The sequence below is a fragment of the Delphinus delphis genome, chromosome 1 (assembly GCF_949987515.2).
Source record: "Delphinus delphis chromosome 1, mDelDel1.2, whole genome shotgun sequence".
Classification (NCBI taxonomy): Eukaryota; Metazoa; Chordata; class Mammalia; order Artiodactyla; family Delphinidae; genus Delphinus; species Delphinus delphis.
Window position 1 is genome coordinate 67,197,074 of NC_082683.1, and position 15,250 is coordinate 67,212,323.

General features: G+C 39.5%; 2 protein-coding genes across 8 annotated transcripts in view; one reads left to right on the forward strand and one right to left on the reverse strand.

Moving 5' to 3' along the window:
* Positions 1-9,540, forward strand: part of AK5 (adenylate kinase 5) — a 236,941-nt gene extending 227,401 nt beyond the window's left edge. For all 4 annotated transcript variants that reach the window (XM_060023864.1, XM_060023872.1, XM_060023881.1 and 1 more), the window contains one exon: positions 8,186-9,540. In XM_060023864.1, the coding sequence (XP_059879847.1) occupies positions 8,186-8,254 (69 nt within the window). In that variant the 3' untranslated portion in view covers positions 8,255-9,540. The remainder of the gene's footprint in view (positions 1-8,185) is intronic.
* Positions 9,541-11,918: 2,378 nt separating this feature from the next.
* ZZZ3 (zinc finger ZZ-type containing 3) overlaps positions 11,919-15,250 on the reverse strand; it is a 103,899-nt gene continuing 100,567 nt past the window's right edge. For 3 of the 4 annotated variants that reach the window (XM_060023893.1, XM_060023887.1, XM_069541171.1), the window contains one exon: positions 11,920-15,089. In XM_060023893.1, coding sequence (XP_059879876.1) covers positions 14,945-15,089 — 145 coding nt within the window. In that variant the 3' untranslated portion in view covers positions 11,920-14,944. Of the gene's footprint in view, positions 15,090-15,250 lie in introns of all 4 variants that reach the window. The other variant, XM_060023899.1, reaches the window with a different exon arrangement.

Sequence of the window (15,250 nt, forward strand, 5' to 3'; positions counted from 1 at the left end):
CTTTCTCTGTCTTGACTTATTTCACTTAGCATAATATCCTCTAGATCCATCTATGTTGTCACAGATGGCAAGAGTTCATTCTTTTTATGGCTGAGTAGTATTCCTGTTTATGTACCACATCTTCTTTATCCATTCATCTACTGGTGGACGTTAAGGTTGCTTCCGTATCTTGGCTATCGTGAATAATGATGCATATATGTTTTCAAATTAGTGTTTTTGTTTTCTTCGGGTAAATACCCAGAAGTGGAATTGTTGGATCATGCGAAGACTTGACTAAAAAGCAAAGTAGAGGCTTCATTCCTCCTTCATACAATAAATATTCTAGATCAGCATTGTCCAACAGAGATATAATCTGGGCCAAATAGGTAATTTACAATTTCCTAGCAGTCACATTAACCAAAAAAAGGTAAAAAGAAACAAGTGAGATTAATTTAACAATATATTTTATTTAACCTAATATAGCCTAAATGTTATCATTTTAACATGTAATCAATATAAAAAATCATTAATGAGATGGTTTTATATTCTTTTTTCAATCTATGTCTTCAAAATCTGGTATTTAAGCATATCTCAATTCAGATTCTAAATTTTCATCAGAAATACTAGAATGGTATTTGTATCTCATAAAATTTCCAGTTGAAAAGGTAGATTTCACATACCCAACTTGTTCAAATATATATATATATATATATATATATATATATATATATATATATATATATATATATATTTTTTTTTTTTTTTTGGTGGTATGTGGGCCTCTCACTGTTGTGGCCTCTCCCGTTGCGGAGCACAGGCTCCGGACGCGCAGGCTCAGCGGCCATGGCTCACGGGCCCAGCTGCTCCGCGGCATGTGGGATCTTCCCGGACCGGGGAACGAACCCGTGTCCTCTGCATCGGCAGGCGGACTCTCAACCACTGCGCCACCAGGGAAGCCCCAAATATATTTTTTAATGTTCCAATAATTGAGTCAAATATTAGTTTTAAAAGTTAGATTCACTTTAATTATAGAATATCAAAAACTTAATTCCTCATTTATACTAGCCACATTTCAAGTGTTCAGTAGCCACCTGTGGCTAGTGTTTACTGTGTCCTGGATAGTTCTAGCCTCTTCTAGAAAGTTTGAACTAAGTACTGCAAGTAATGAAGGGAACCACTAATTTCAAGCAGGGACATGGCTGATCAGATCTGTTTTAGAAAAGTCACTTTAAGAAAGGACCGTTTTTTGTTTTTTTGTTTTTTCATGTCTGTGAGAAGATGTTAGTCAAATTTAAACTACAGACAGAATTGAGAGGAAGAGAAAGAAGGAAAGGGAGTAGCAGGTAACATTTTAAATGGACAAACTGCTGGTACTTTGGGAAGTCCTGTGTATAGAACCATCATTAATGTGCAGATTATGAATCATCCTTGTATTTTTGCTAAAGCTTGTCCTTAAAGCTCTCTAAAGTAAAGGTGTACATAGTCCTCCTTCTTTCTAAGGCCTTGAGAGTGAGGAGTAATGTGTGGCCTGACCAGATCTCTGAAATGGACAACTCCCCAGGGGCAGCCTTTTCCATGACCCCGACTTTGGAAAAGCGCATCTAATGATTGTCCAGAGACGTGCACAAGTGCTGCATGTGAAGGGCTTGGCCATGGCTGGGCACCACGCTCTCATTGTTGTGGCCTCTCATTGTTGTGGCCTCTCCCGTTGCGGAGCACAGGCTCCGGACACTCAGGCTCAGCGACCATGGCTCACGGGTCCAGCTGCTCTGCGGCATGTGGGATCTTCCCGGACCGGGGCACGAAACTGTGTCCCCTGCATCGGCAGGTGGACTCCCAACCACTGCGCCACCAGGGAAGCCCAACATGACTCTTTTTGAATTATGGTTTTCTCAGGGTATATGCCCCAGCCAACTGTTTTACGGTTCATAAATTCAAGGAACTAAAGAGTAGACAAAACGTGCAATTCCCAAGGTGGTGTAACTACTTTCCTAATTTGCAATCTGTTCTGCTGATGGCTGGGCAGAAATACTATCTCTGACTGCTCTACTTTTCCTTCCAGAAGTCAGGTGAAACCTCAGAAATTTAATCATATTTCCTGTTCACTTGCCTTTAGTTTATTTATTTAAAAAAATCTTTTGTATATTGATCAGGGTATCACTTACTGCAGGATTTTATATCAAGTCTCAGACCAAAAGTGATAAATTCTTCAAGTCAGAAGCAAATCCACTCACCTGGTTTTCAATTAAATTAAATATATGAAAACCTCATACATTCTGACTCTGCTGATTCAGAATTGGAGATCCTTTGGGAAAAGATCATGAAGCTTACTTTTACTCTTCATGGGAAAAAAGGGTTGCTGTAAATTAATATTATCACATTGATTATGGGGTGAAAACTTACCGTATGTGGGAGGACACCTTATTTTCGAGTTTGCACAATTGCTGAGGAAGTTCTCTTCACACTGTACAATCAGTATGCTAATTATACAGGATTCTTATCTGTTCATCAAGGACTAAACACTAGCACCTTGTGAGCTCATTTAAATTTACTCAAGTTGTAAGCACTAAGAATAGTTCCTATAGCTTAGAAAGCACTTAGGAAGTTGGTTCTTTTCCATTTCCTATGAGTTCCACAGTTAGATATGAAAATATAAAAACTACTTGTTGTTCTCTTAAAATATTCCCCATGTGGGAATTAGATGAGCTTCAGGAAATGATCAGGTCATCTCTGAAGAACTGAAGGAGAAATCTGGAGAGTAGACAGAGGGCTTTGATCCCACTCAGTTCAGTTGGGCTCTCCTTTGCTCCATAAAAATCCAGTCTATACCTCCCCCCCCGCCACACACACACAGAGCTTCTATAAGAAAAAAGATGTTATCTCATTGCCTCGCAATTTTTGTTCTCAGAATTCTGCTTCTTGGGCCTAATGAGGGTCTCAGATTAACTTCATATATTTCCCACTCACCCAAGTCAAAGGCTGCTTTTTGCATCTAGAAAGTCTCATTATTTGATTCTGTCTTGAAATCTCCTCACGTCCTTAGGCTCCACAGAGGCACACACCACAGCACGTGACTCTGGATGGCAATGAGCAGCTTTCTTTTATTTAATTAAATAAATAAAGGCCTGGATTTAAGCCACAAAGCAAAATGAAGAGGGAGGTTTTGGATGGAAATAGAAGCGGGAGATGGCTCAGCTAAAGCTCCAGGGCATGACTCACTCCCTCAACCCAGCTTGCAGCTTCCCCCAAACATCAGCCTTGGCCTGATTGACAAGATCCCGCTGCAAAGCCTTCTGCCTCCCAGTCTCAGACGTCAGAAAGTATCAAGTGTCGCCCTTCAGATGCTTGTGCTCATTAGCCCTTGTTTCTGAAACCAAGTTGCCCGGCTTTTACAAGAGAGAATCCATATCTTTCTATAAAGTCCAGATAGTGGGTCAGAAAATGGGCTCCAAGAGTGTGTTTCTGCTCCTACAATAGCCTGTTTCTGTGAGGAAAGTGAAGAAGGAATGGGAAAGTGAGGGTACTTTTTTTTTTTAATTGAAATACAGTTGATTTACGATGTTGTGTTAGTTTCAGGTGTACAGCAAAGTGATTGTTATACATATATATTTATATTCATTTTTTAGATTCTTTTCCATTATAGGTTATTACAAGATATTGAGTATAGTTCCCTGTGCTATACAGTAGGTCCTTGTTGGTTATCTATTTTATTTTTTTAATTTTTAAAAATATTTATTTATTTATCGGCTGCTTTGGGTCTTAGTTGCGGCACACGGGATCTTTTGTTGCAGCATGTGGGCTCTTCATTGTGGTGCGTGGGCTTCTCTCTAGTTGTGGCATACAGGCTCTCTAGTTATGACACCTGGGCTCAGTAGTTGCAGCATGAGGGCTTAGTTGCCCCACGGCATGTGGGATCTTAGTTCCCTGACCCGGGATCGAACCAGGGTCCCCTGCATTGCAACCCTGCATTGAAAGATGGATTCTTAACCACTGGACCACCAGTGAAGTCCCTGGTTATCTACTTTACATAAGGCAGTGTGTATATTTTAATCCCAAACTCCTAATTTATCCCTCCCCTGTGCCTTTCCCCTTTGGTAGCCATAAATTTATTTTCTATGTCTATGAGTCTATTTCTGCTTTGTAAATAAGTTCATTTGCATCATTTTTTTTTTAGATTCCACATATAAGCGATATCATATGATATTTGTCTTTCTCTGTCTGACTTACTTCACTTAGTATGATAATCTCTAGGTCCCTCCATGTTGCTGCGAATGGCATTATTTCACTCTTCTTTAATGGTTGAGTAATATTCCATTGTATATATGTACCACATCTTCTTTATCCATTCATCTGTCAATGGACACTTAGGTTGCTTCCATGTCTTGACTATTGTAAATAATGCTGCTGTGAACATTGGGGTGCATGTATCTTTTCGAATTATAGTTTTCTCCAAATATATGCCCAGGAGTGGGATCACTGGATATCTAGAGGATACTTTCTAGATACCTATCTAGAGCCAATCTCTGAGGAAACAAATGTTTCTGTTTGATTATGTCAACCTATTCCTTAAAAACCATTACCCGACTCCTCATTATTCTTATATAATAGTCTATTAGCCTCTTTATAGTCAACCTCTTTTTATTATTCCAGCTTCACTCCTTGCTACTCCCACTAAGTTCAACCATCCAGCTATTTTGAACTGGTGGATGTAATATACAAGGATGCAGTCAACAAGTACAAGGACTTTGGAGTCAGAGACCTGGGTCTGAAACAGGTGTCTGACACTTGCTTAGCTGTATGACCTTGGGCAATTTAATTCATCTTTCAGGACCTGAGTTTCATCATCTGTGAAATGGGGATAACAATACCTGTCGCCTAAGATCATTGTTAGAATTACCTGTTTGCTTAAAAGCACTTGTGCTAGGGAGGAGGGGAGGATGGAGCAGGGGTTGGAAGAAGGGAGCAAGTGAGAGGAGAGGGAATGAGAGAGGAGCAGAAAAGGGACGGTGTGATAGATGGAGGGAGCCCAGTAGGGAGTGAGGGAGTGAGCAAAGCAGGGATGGAGGGATGGACGGGATTAAGAGAGGGCAGGAGGGAGGGGAGAAAAGGAAGCGAGAAAGCAAGGGTGGAAGTGAAAAAAAATAGCACTTATGCTTCATTAGTAGTAAAGTGTATTATTTTAAATGATGATGACGACGACAACTTTCCTCAGGAAGCTTCCTGCCCTCCCAAGATGGTGTAAAGTATCCCTTTATCCAGAGCTCCTGTGCTTACCTGACAACAGCGTGAACTCCTGTTGTTTGCCTTTAGCCTTGAGCTGTGAGCTCCTTGAGAGCAGGACCATTATGTCCATTTCACCGTGGTTTCTCCAGCATGTAATATATTGTTGGCACCCAGAAGATGTTTGTTGGTTGAAAGGGAAAAGAAGAAGAGGTAAAGCAACAAGCAAGGTGCTATGAGGGACAGAAAACAGCAACGTCCCTGCCCCCCAGATGGAGAGCCGCCAGCCAGGGAGACAAACCAACTGCGGGTTGCTCTTTAACCCTCCTGTAAGGATCAAGTATGACACGTTTATGGGGAAGAGGGGTAGAAGCTGAAAAAATGTTTTTAAGTTTTATTTTTTCCTTGTGAGATACAGCATACATACAGGAATGTGTAAAAGTTACATGTAAAATTTGAAGAAGTATAAAATGAACACCGTGTAGTCACCATGCAGGTCAAGAAACAGCAGACAGTCACAGAAGCTCTGCCACATGTCTCTCCCTCCCAGTCAAATCTCCCTTCTTCTCCCCAGGAAGTAACCACCATCCTGACTTTTATGATAATTATTTCCCTGGTTCACTGTGGTTTTATCATCTGTGTATGGATCCCTAATCGATATAATTTAGCTTTGCTCATTTTTGAACTTCATATAAATTGAATCGTACTGAATGCATATTTTTTCAACTTCTTTCCCTCAACCTTGTGAGATTAATCCATGTTGCTGGATGTAGCTGTAGTTTGTTTGTTTTTTCCATTACTATAGTATTCCATTATATGACTATGCCACAATTTATTTATCCATCTACTGCTGATGGACATTTGCACTTTTTCCGGTTTGGGACTACTACAAACAATGCTTCTGCAAACATCGTTATTATCTATTTTCTAGGATATTTAAACATTTACTTTTTTTTTTTTTATCTGGCTGTGCCGGGTCTTAGTTGCACACGGGATCTTTGTTGTGGCGTGCGAACTCTTAGTTGTGACATGTGGGATCTAGTTCCCTGACCCGGGATTGAACCCGGGCCCCCTTGCATTGGGAGCGTGGAGTCTTACCCACTGGACCACCAGGGAAGTCCCTAAATGTGTACTTTTTTTTTTTTTTTTTCCTTTTGAGCATTCATTCTACCTCTGGAATCCCAGGGGTTGTGAAATCAAAACTCGTCTGCACAAAGCAGGTAGACAGGAACTGAAGCAATCATCTAGAGTTTCTCAGAGTGTGGTCCGAGATGATCCACATCAAAATCATTTGTAGAACTTGATTAAATTCGCGGATTAGAAGGCCCAGCCGAAACTCACCAAATGAGAACCTCTGGAGATGAAGTATGAAAAAGCTGCATTTTAGCAAGCTCACAACCCCGCCCCCTCCATGAGTCTCATTCGCATCACCAGGCCTCTACTCTCTATGGATGCTACATGTGTGGTGGGACAAATCTCAGTGGTTGGCACAATATTAGGAAATTTTGAGAGGAGCGGGTGGTAGTGCCTTCATGCCCAGGAAATCAGCTCCCTCCTACTTCCTCTGTTGTTGGCTCCTTGCCCTGGCGTATCAACAATCTCCAAGAGGGCTCTGCCCTTAGCACTTAGCACACCTGCAAGTTGAGGTCTCAACTTTTGCTTTCTTTTCCACACCCGTCCTTCTCATCCCCCAACCTCTGCCCTATTCCTACCCTGCTCCAAACACTCCAGAACACTCATAAGGTCTCATTTTAACTAACTCAAAGCCTTTCCGTGACCTTTAACAATACTTTGTCTACCTCAATAAGCACCTAGCTCTTGCTGTTGTTGTTAGACGGGCTGTAGGTTCACAGCAAAATTGAGCACAAAGTAGAGTTCTCATATTCCCCGTGTCCCAAAACACACTCAACCTCTCCCACTATCAACATTCCACACGGAGTTCCCCGGTGGCCTAGCGGTTAGGATTCCGAGCTGTCACTGCAGGGGGCCTGGGTTCAATCCGTGGTCGGGGAACAGAGATCCTGTAAGCCGCACGGTGTGGCCAAAAAAAACCCCCCAGAACAAAAATATCCCACACAGGAGTAGCACATTCGTTATAACTGATGAACCTACATCAACACATCATTACCACTCAAAGTCCATAGTTTACATTAGGGTTCACTCTTGGCGTTGCACGTTCTATGGGTTTTGACAAATGTATAGCGACATGTATCCACCATTATAATATCACACAGAATAGTTTCACTACAATAAAAATCCTGCGTTCCACCTACTCATTCCTCTCTCCCCCCCAGCTCTCGACGTTTTCTACTGTCTCCACAGTTTTGCCATTTTTCCATTATATCATATTGTATGCAGCCTTTTAAGATTGGCTTCTTTCATTTAGTAATATGCATTTAAGTTTCCTCCAAGTCTTTTCATGGCTTGAGAGCTCATTTCTTTTGAGCACTAAATAATATCCCATTGTTTGGATGTACCACAGTTTATTTATCCACTCACCTAAGGACATCTCGGTTGCTTCCAAGTTTTGGCAATCATGAATAAAGCTCCTATAAACGTGTGTGCAGGATTTTGTGCGGACATACGTGTTCTACTCCTTTGGGTAAGTACCAGAGCACAGGCTGCCGGATCATATGCTAAGCGTGTTTAATTTGTAAGAAACCGCCAAACTCTTTCCCCAAGTGACTGTACCCTTCCGCATTCCCATCAGCAAAGAATGAGAGTTCCTGTTGCTTCACATCCTCACCAGTATTTGATGACGTGTTTTAGATTTTGCCCATTCTAATAGGTGTGTAGTCGTGTCTTGTTTTTTTAATTAGGCACCTAGTTTTTAAACAACTACTCTTTTCTCTGTGATTTTGGAGTCCTGTGTTTTAAATTTTTGCACAGCAACTTATAAGCAGGTAATCTTTTTTATTACTAAAAGTGGCCTTATTTAAAAACATTTCTTAAGACTAACTTTCTCTTTCTTTCCTTTTTAACACAGATAAATGCAGAGGGGACGCCAGAGGAAGTTTTTCTTCAACTCTGCACAGCTATTGACTCTATTTTCTGAAGGCAAAAATGCATGTATGTTAAGGAGAGTGGAGACAGAGAAAAATATTAAAAGTTCATCCCTTAACACTGTATGTTTCCATTTAAACCTTTTGTATGCCCCCCGCCCCCAAATCCTGACATTGCTGTCTGCTTCCCAGCTTGACCTGAGAGGTGTCTGGAAATCATGCATGGTGTATTTGGTATTATCCAACCTTTTCCTCCTAAGTCAGACAGCTGTCTGCACTCACAGCAGCACACTTTTCTATCACCTCTGAGCTAAATTAGTACATGAACAGCAGTGCAGTGCCCATCTGTGTCAGTTGTGCCTTCAGGACTTACTAGGGTCTGATCATTCGGTTCTACTCTCTGCAGATAGGGAGGAGTTAGCATCCCTAATGCCCTGTCACATCTTCCTTCCTCTTCTGAAGATCTATCTCTTGTTACCTGATTAAGGCCCTTAAGATGGGGGGCAGGCCTGAGCCTCTTCCTCTGGACGTTTCCTCAAGACTCATCCAGCTCAGAGCTGAAGAGATTGGGTTGACGAGACAACACAAATTGTTCATAAGAAATTTGATTAAATTTGAAAAAATGTGATAAGAGCTTTTTTGTATGTGAAATTGTATAGCTTTTCCAAGATAGCAAAATCTAGACTAGTCACCGGTAACATTTCTCTATTCATTTCTATGATACTGGCTACTTGGAATAGTGTCGTATTGGCTAAGTGAACAAATTGGATAAATTATCTAATAACCTAGTCTCTTCTATACCTGGTGGTGCATTTGGGGAATTATACGTTAAAACCAATGACCAAACAGAATTTAAAAGCATGCGGTGGTTTGGTATCACATTCACTGGACTAATGTCAACTTATGGCTTTGGTTTTAAATGATTATCTAGTTACCAAGCAAGTAAGAAATATAGTAACAAAACTGACGTGGGTGGAAAGGGCATGTCAGTACACCATGTTTAACAGATACCAATGCTGTATTTGTTCCATACAGGCCTTTTCCAGGGGTTTGCAAACCTTTTATCCGTATGTAAAACTGTGTTTTCTCAAACCAAACTGGTGAAGTTTGGTTTCTCTTTTGTGCTATCAGTTGCCAAATAAGAGTTTCTTATATATTCTACTGGAATAACTGCATCTTCCATTCAGTCACTAGAAAAGACCACAGTTTCCGTTTGCATGATTTTTTTTTTTCTTCAATGGTTGTGCAGATAAGGATCCATTTCTGGGACAGAACTGTATTTTTAAAATCTTTTTTTTTTCTTGAAATGGATATGTATAAATAAAGTAAATGGAACACAGGATAACTTTTTTCTATTTATTTGTAACTCACATCATTCTGGAAAGCATTTGAAGCCTTATTCCAAACAGAATTAGAAGCAAACACAGTAAGAGTTGAGATTTATGATATGCTCATATGGTTTTAATTTTGGCCATAGGCCAGTTTTGAGCTATTACAGAAAGAACTTCCAGTGTAATTCATGATACATGGTATTTCCTTTTACTCTAGCAGTCATTCTTAAACAGAAATGTCAGTGTTTGCTAAAGAAGAAATTAAATTTCTTTGGTTACAATTACGCCTCTATTAACAAAAAGGGGCATGTTCCTACAACTCACATGGTTGTCAAATACTTCATTACTACCCCGAGTTGTAACACTCTCTACAGGGGAGGACAAGGAGTATTTGAGCAAATTAGAAAAAGAGAGTTACAGGATGAAAATCATCAGTTGTGCCAGAAAACACAAAGTGACTCTTTGTAGGAATTAACATTCTTTAAACACATACCACATATTGGTCAACAGCCCATGCCCACCACAGCTTTGATAGACAGCAGGGCAGCAGACAAGCCCAGCCATGGCTTTTATGGCTGCAGTTGGCCACCCTCTTGAAAAAGATCAGCAGGGGTAAATGGCTTTGCCCGGAAGAAGAGTATCTAGAGGTGCAAAGCAAGTCTTCTACAGAACTGTTAAAACAGGTCGACTGACTTGAATGGCTTGATATGACATCACTGAAGTCACTAAAGCAGGAAAGGACCTTAGAGGTCTCTGCCCCTCGGAAGAAGACCTTGTCTGTATGTAGAAGACATCAGAACACAGTCCAAACTCCTTTACAATGATCTACATTCAGGGCCTCACCTGATCTGGCCCTCTGCCCTCTCTCACCTCAACAACTACCACTCTCCTCTTGCTCATTTGGTTCAAGCTACACTGGCCCTCTTCACGTTGCCTGAACAAGCTAAGCTCTCTACTGGATCAGGGCCCTTGCCCTTGCTATCCTTCTGCCTCTTCCTCCAGATTATCCACAAGGCTAACTCCCTCACTCCATTTAGGTCTCTGTTCAAATTTACCCTTGTTGTTGAGGTGTTCTTTGATTATTCCCTCTAAATGGCAGGCTGGTCCTGATTCGTCCATCATTTTTTTTTTCAAGCATTATTTTTCTTCACAGCATTTATGTCTGCATAAAATTACATAGTACTTTTTATTTACTTGTTTACCGCAGGTCTTCGGCATTAGAATATAAGCTTCAGAAGGGCAAGGCTCTGTATCCTCAGTCCCACATATAGCAGTCATTATGGAGAACTAACATTTAAATCCTCTGAACCTTAGTTTTCTCATCTGTACCATGGAGGTCACAATAGTAAGCAACCTCATAGAGGTGCTGTGCTGATTAAGCAGGTTAATAATACATGTAAATCATTTACTAGTTCCTAGTGCTCAATAAGAGGCAGCTCTTTGTCAACGTTTGTTGAGGGTCTCACTTCCACAACTGAGACTAGGACCCAGAATTGCCATGCTAGTTAACATTATATCACTCTAAAAACATGGCAGAAAATGGGGTCCCAGAGAGAACCAAAATCTCAGCCACCCAGGTTTGAACCACATCCTCCAGATAAAATAGGATGTAATGATCCTTTATTCCTCCCAGAGCCCCGTAAAGGAGATCTCCTGAGGCAAACCCTCTAAGGGTCCCACAGATGCACTCACAGACACACTCAGACACAGGTGGTTTCTCTAACTTCCTAGAGAAAAATGTAACCAAAACATTGGTCCTACTACCAATAAATATTTATTGAGAATCTACTAAGAGCCAGGCCCTAGGGATAAATATAGACACAGATGGTCTCTGTTCTCACGGAGCTAAATGTGACACCATGCTCAAAAATCCATTTAATCAGCTACTTGAACTGTAGGGGAAAAGGTTTTTTTTTTTTTTTTTCCGGGATCATATAAACAGAAGCCCATTTTTCTTCAAGATGTGAAATAAAAACAAACCTTTAGAACCTAAATAGGACATAATCTTGTGTAAAAATCTACTTGTTATCTGGAGGCTTTCAATCTACCCAGTGTACCTAGAATAATGCCCTTCAAACTCTGTTATCCACAGTAAGAAGTATAGTTTATACAGCATGCCACTCTTATGTTTATAACTACCATAGAAATTCGCAAAGTATTTATCCTTAATACATGTCATATATTATTTTTTTAATTTCATAAAAAAAATGTTCCTCATACCTCAGTAAACTGTTGTGTTCTGCAATTTAATTTAAACAAAAGAGAAAAGGAGAGAAAAATGGACACAGCATACTATTAGGTTAAGTGAGAGGCACCAAACATGCATGGAAACAAATCGTACCTGAGGCAGAAGACCCAAGTCTTCAGTCCCAGCTTTGCCTAAAGCCTCATGACCACATGTTTGCTGTCAAATTAGAATATGTAAATTATGTGTTTTCCTAATTCGTCATGGGGCAGACGGTTTCACAGATCGATGGGTTTCCCCATCCACAGATATGCTGCTCTATTCTGAGCTATAAACCTGGACGTGTGCTCACGTCTGTACTCTAGGGTGCATACCGCACCAGAAGAGAAGACAGAAAAGCAACTCCTGCACACCTCCACCTCCACCATCTCTGAGACCCCTGACACAAAGGGAACATTCTTGCTCAGACGCTGACTCTGAAGCAATCTGTCTGGGCTAAAATCTAAGCATCACCACTTTACTAACTATATGACCTTGGGCAAGTTACTTAACCTCTCTGGCTAGATTTCCTCATATGAAAACAGGATAAAAATGAACCTGCCTCATAAGGTTGTAAGATTAAATTCGTTACTGTATGCTTGCTTGGCACATAACAAGCACTCTATCAGTGTTTGCTATTATTCTTAGCACACATCACACACCAACCAAAATCCCCTCTGCCTAAAAACATTAAAGCAGTGGTTTTAGGTGTCATTAAAAGTTCCTTCAGTTCTTAGCAAATAACTTGAGCAGAATATTTCAGGAAATACAACTGACCTACTGAATACTACTAAATAAGTGATGCTTTAATAAGTAGGTCTATGTTGTCTTTCACAACCAATGCTTCTATGTAGGAGATGGAAGGCCTACTTGCAAATGAGAGCCCTGTGCATTCCTGCAGTCCTCACATTAAAACAACAACAAAACACATTACCACTACTACTACCCTTTTAAAGCCATGAGGACTATTTGCTTGGAGCTGAAAAATGCAAAACAAACACATCTTTGCTCAAGCAGAAAATTTTGTTACTCAAAATTCTCAAAATCTTTGTCCTTAAAAAATACATTTAAGTGGATTTATTTTGTCTATTCTGCTTATATAAATATCAATTGTATCACTCTTTCAAAGCATACTTCATACTTTATGGGATTTCTGAATGGCTCTGAATGGTTCTCCAAAACTGACTGGTATTACTTCTATGCAAACACAGAAGTTACCATCAAGTGCTACTTCAACTTTACTACAAGTTGAAGGTAGATCTCTGGCATATTCACTTGAAGTATAATAGCCAAATGCCCAGAATGTTAATGATTCCCCTCTTCTTGCCCCAACTAATAATTCCAGAGCAAAAACTCTGATTCAAGTCCATTTCCTTTTCTTCTGATGTGATATATTTTATCAAAATCATCAGTATTCTTTAATCAATATATTACTTTAAAATTCTCATATTTCTATAGTTAAAACTGTATTACTTTTCTCAATTGAAAGAATTCAGGGTATTATTTCAGTACCCTGCAATGTATTGAAGAGGACTGGTAAATAATGTCCCCTTGATTTAAAATTGGAAAAAACAGGAGACTCTAAAAATTGCGTCAGTATACTTAATCAATCTTAGAATATTTATATTTTCTTTTCCAGTAGTCAATAATAATTTCCAGGGAATACAGCGATTTTCAAAAACCACTTATTTAACACATGGGGGGCTTATTTCATCAGAAAGGATGATAGTTAGGTTAAAAGTTTTCAACCTAAGTTTAGTTTTCACATCTGGACATTAATAATTGTCTTTTTCTTTAACCATGGTACATATTCTTTTTTGTTAACCTAGTTTAGTGTTTCAGCACACACACTGAGTGAAAACATTACCATCTTTTACAGAGCTTCTCAAGTTTACCTTCTTTTCCATCATATAGTCCTTACTCTTTTTTAATGGACAGATAGGTAAAGGAAAAAAAAAAAAACCTTAAAAAAATTGTTTTGGTTTTAATACTAGTAAAAATAAAATCCAAAATCTAACCGAAGGAAGTCACAACAAGCATTCTATAATATAAACAGACAGTATCCACATAGTTTATTTCTCACAGTTCTTCTGACAAATGAACATTATTCAAGAACATACTGTATACACAGATAAGAAGAAACATACAAAATGTTTTAAATGATGCACAACAAAATCCAGCAGTATAAAAGAATGCATGTGAACTCTTGCTCACTGCACAGACTAAATTTAATCACTTGTTTAAATAGTAATAAAAATACAATCTTTTATGGATCTTGTGCAGACTACAAAAGAGGGAAATTATTACCATATATATGATTTTTCTATTAGGCAGTTTTCTTCTATGAGTTGCACTGACAACTCCAAATACAGAGGCAGAAGGCTGTGTATTTTAAAGGAATTAATGTTGTGAATTAGAGACTTTACACGGTTACTACCACTGGCACTTTTCACCATAGTTTGTACACATCACATGATCATCTTATATAACATTACATTTAAAAAATATATCTGAGTGACAATTTTATAACATTCACACACCATGAGTTGGTTAAGGAAGCAATGCCACAGTTGCCTCCTGTAGTGCTTCACTGTTGGTAATAAGGACAGTTCATTGTGGTTAAAAGAAATTAGACATCAACATGGTTAAGCAGCTCCAATTTACTAAAGGCCATCAGTGGCCATCACTGGGACAGTGAGTTCTTTTAAAGTGTATATATCCTAGAAGCAAACACCATCATTGGTTAAAACTTTGTCTAAGGAAGTCAGTTTCTGTGCTGGAAACTATTTTCACAAAACTGAAAGCTACTAAACTGTTTTAATATAAATACTTTGTCTTCTCATTAGCATATTTATGACCAAGTTCTTTGAAACCTTTGGAATTTACTCTCTCTTTAATATGTGCTCTCATTTCCATCTCACCCATTTAAGATCACCACCTAAAAGGCTTTAAGGTGGTGGCGCGAATTTCACCAGGGAAACCCTTTTGCTCACCAGGAATGTTCAGCTGCTGAACAGTGATCTAGAGCCACAACGGTGCAGAGCTGTTGACGAGAACACTCAGGAAGCTGTCATGCTGTGAGTGTCATTTCAGGGAAAGTAGAGAATCTTTCCAAACTGTGCACATAATTCACAATGATACCATTGCTATGTGTTGAAGAGGACTAGTATATGATGTTCTCTTCCATGTCATCTGTTTGCTGGAAAGTAGTTTGGGTCAAGGTAATTATAACTGGTGCCCTGGGACACACAGTAGTCTCTGTCTAAGAATGTCTCTGACCTATAAACAGGTTCTAGTTGGTGATCTTCCTTGTGAATATCTGTTTCATGAAGGCTGAAAAGAAAACACACACACACACACACACACATACAAACACATCATTACATGGCATTGGATGCATTTTGGTCTAGATATTATCAAACTTCCTCACAGCTCTACCTGTTTAAATCCAATAATCTCTCAAAATCTCTAATGGAAAGTTACTTGAGATATGG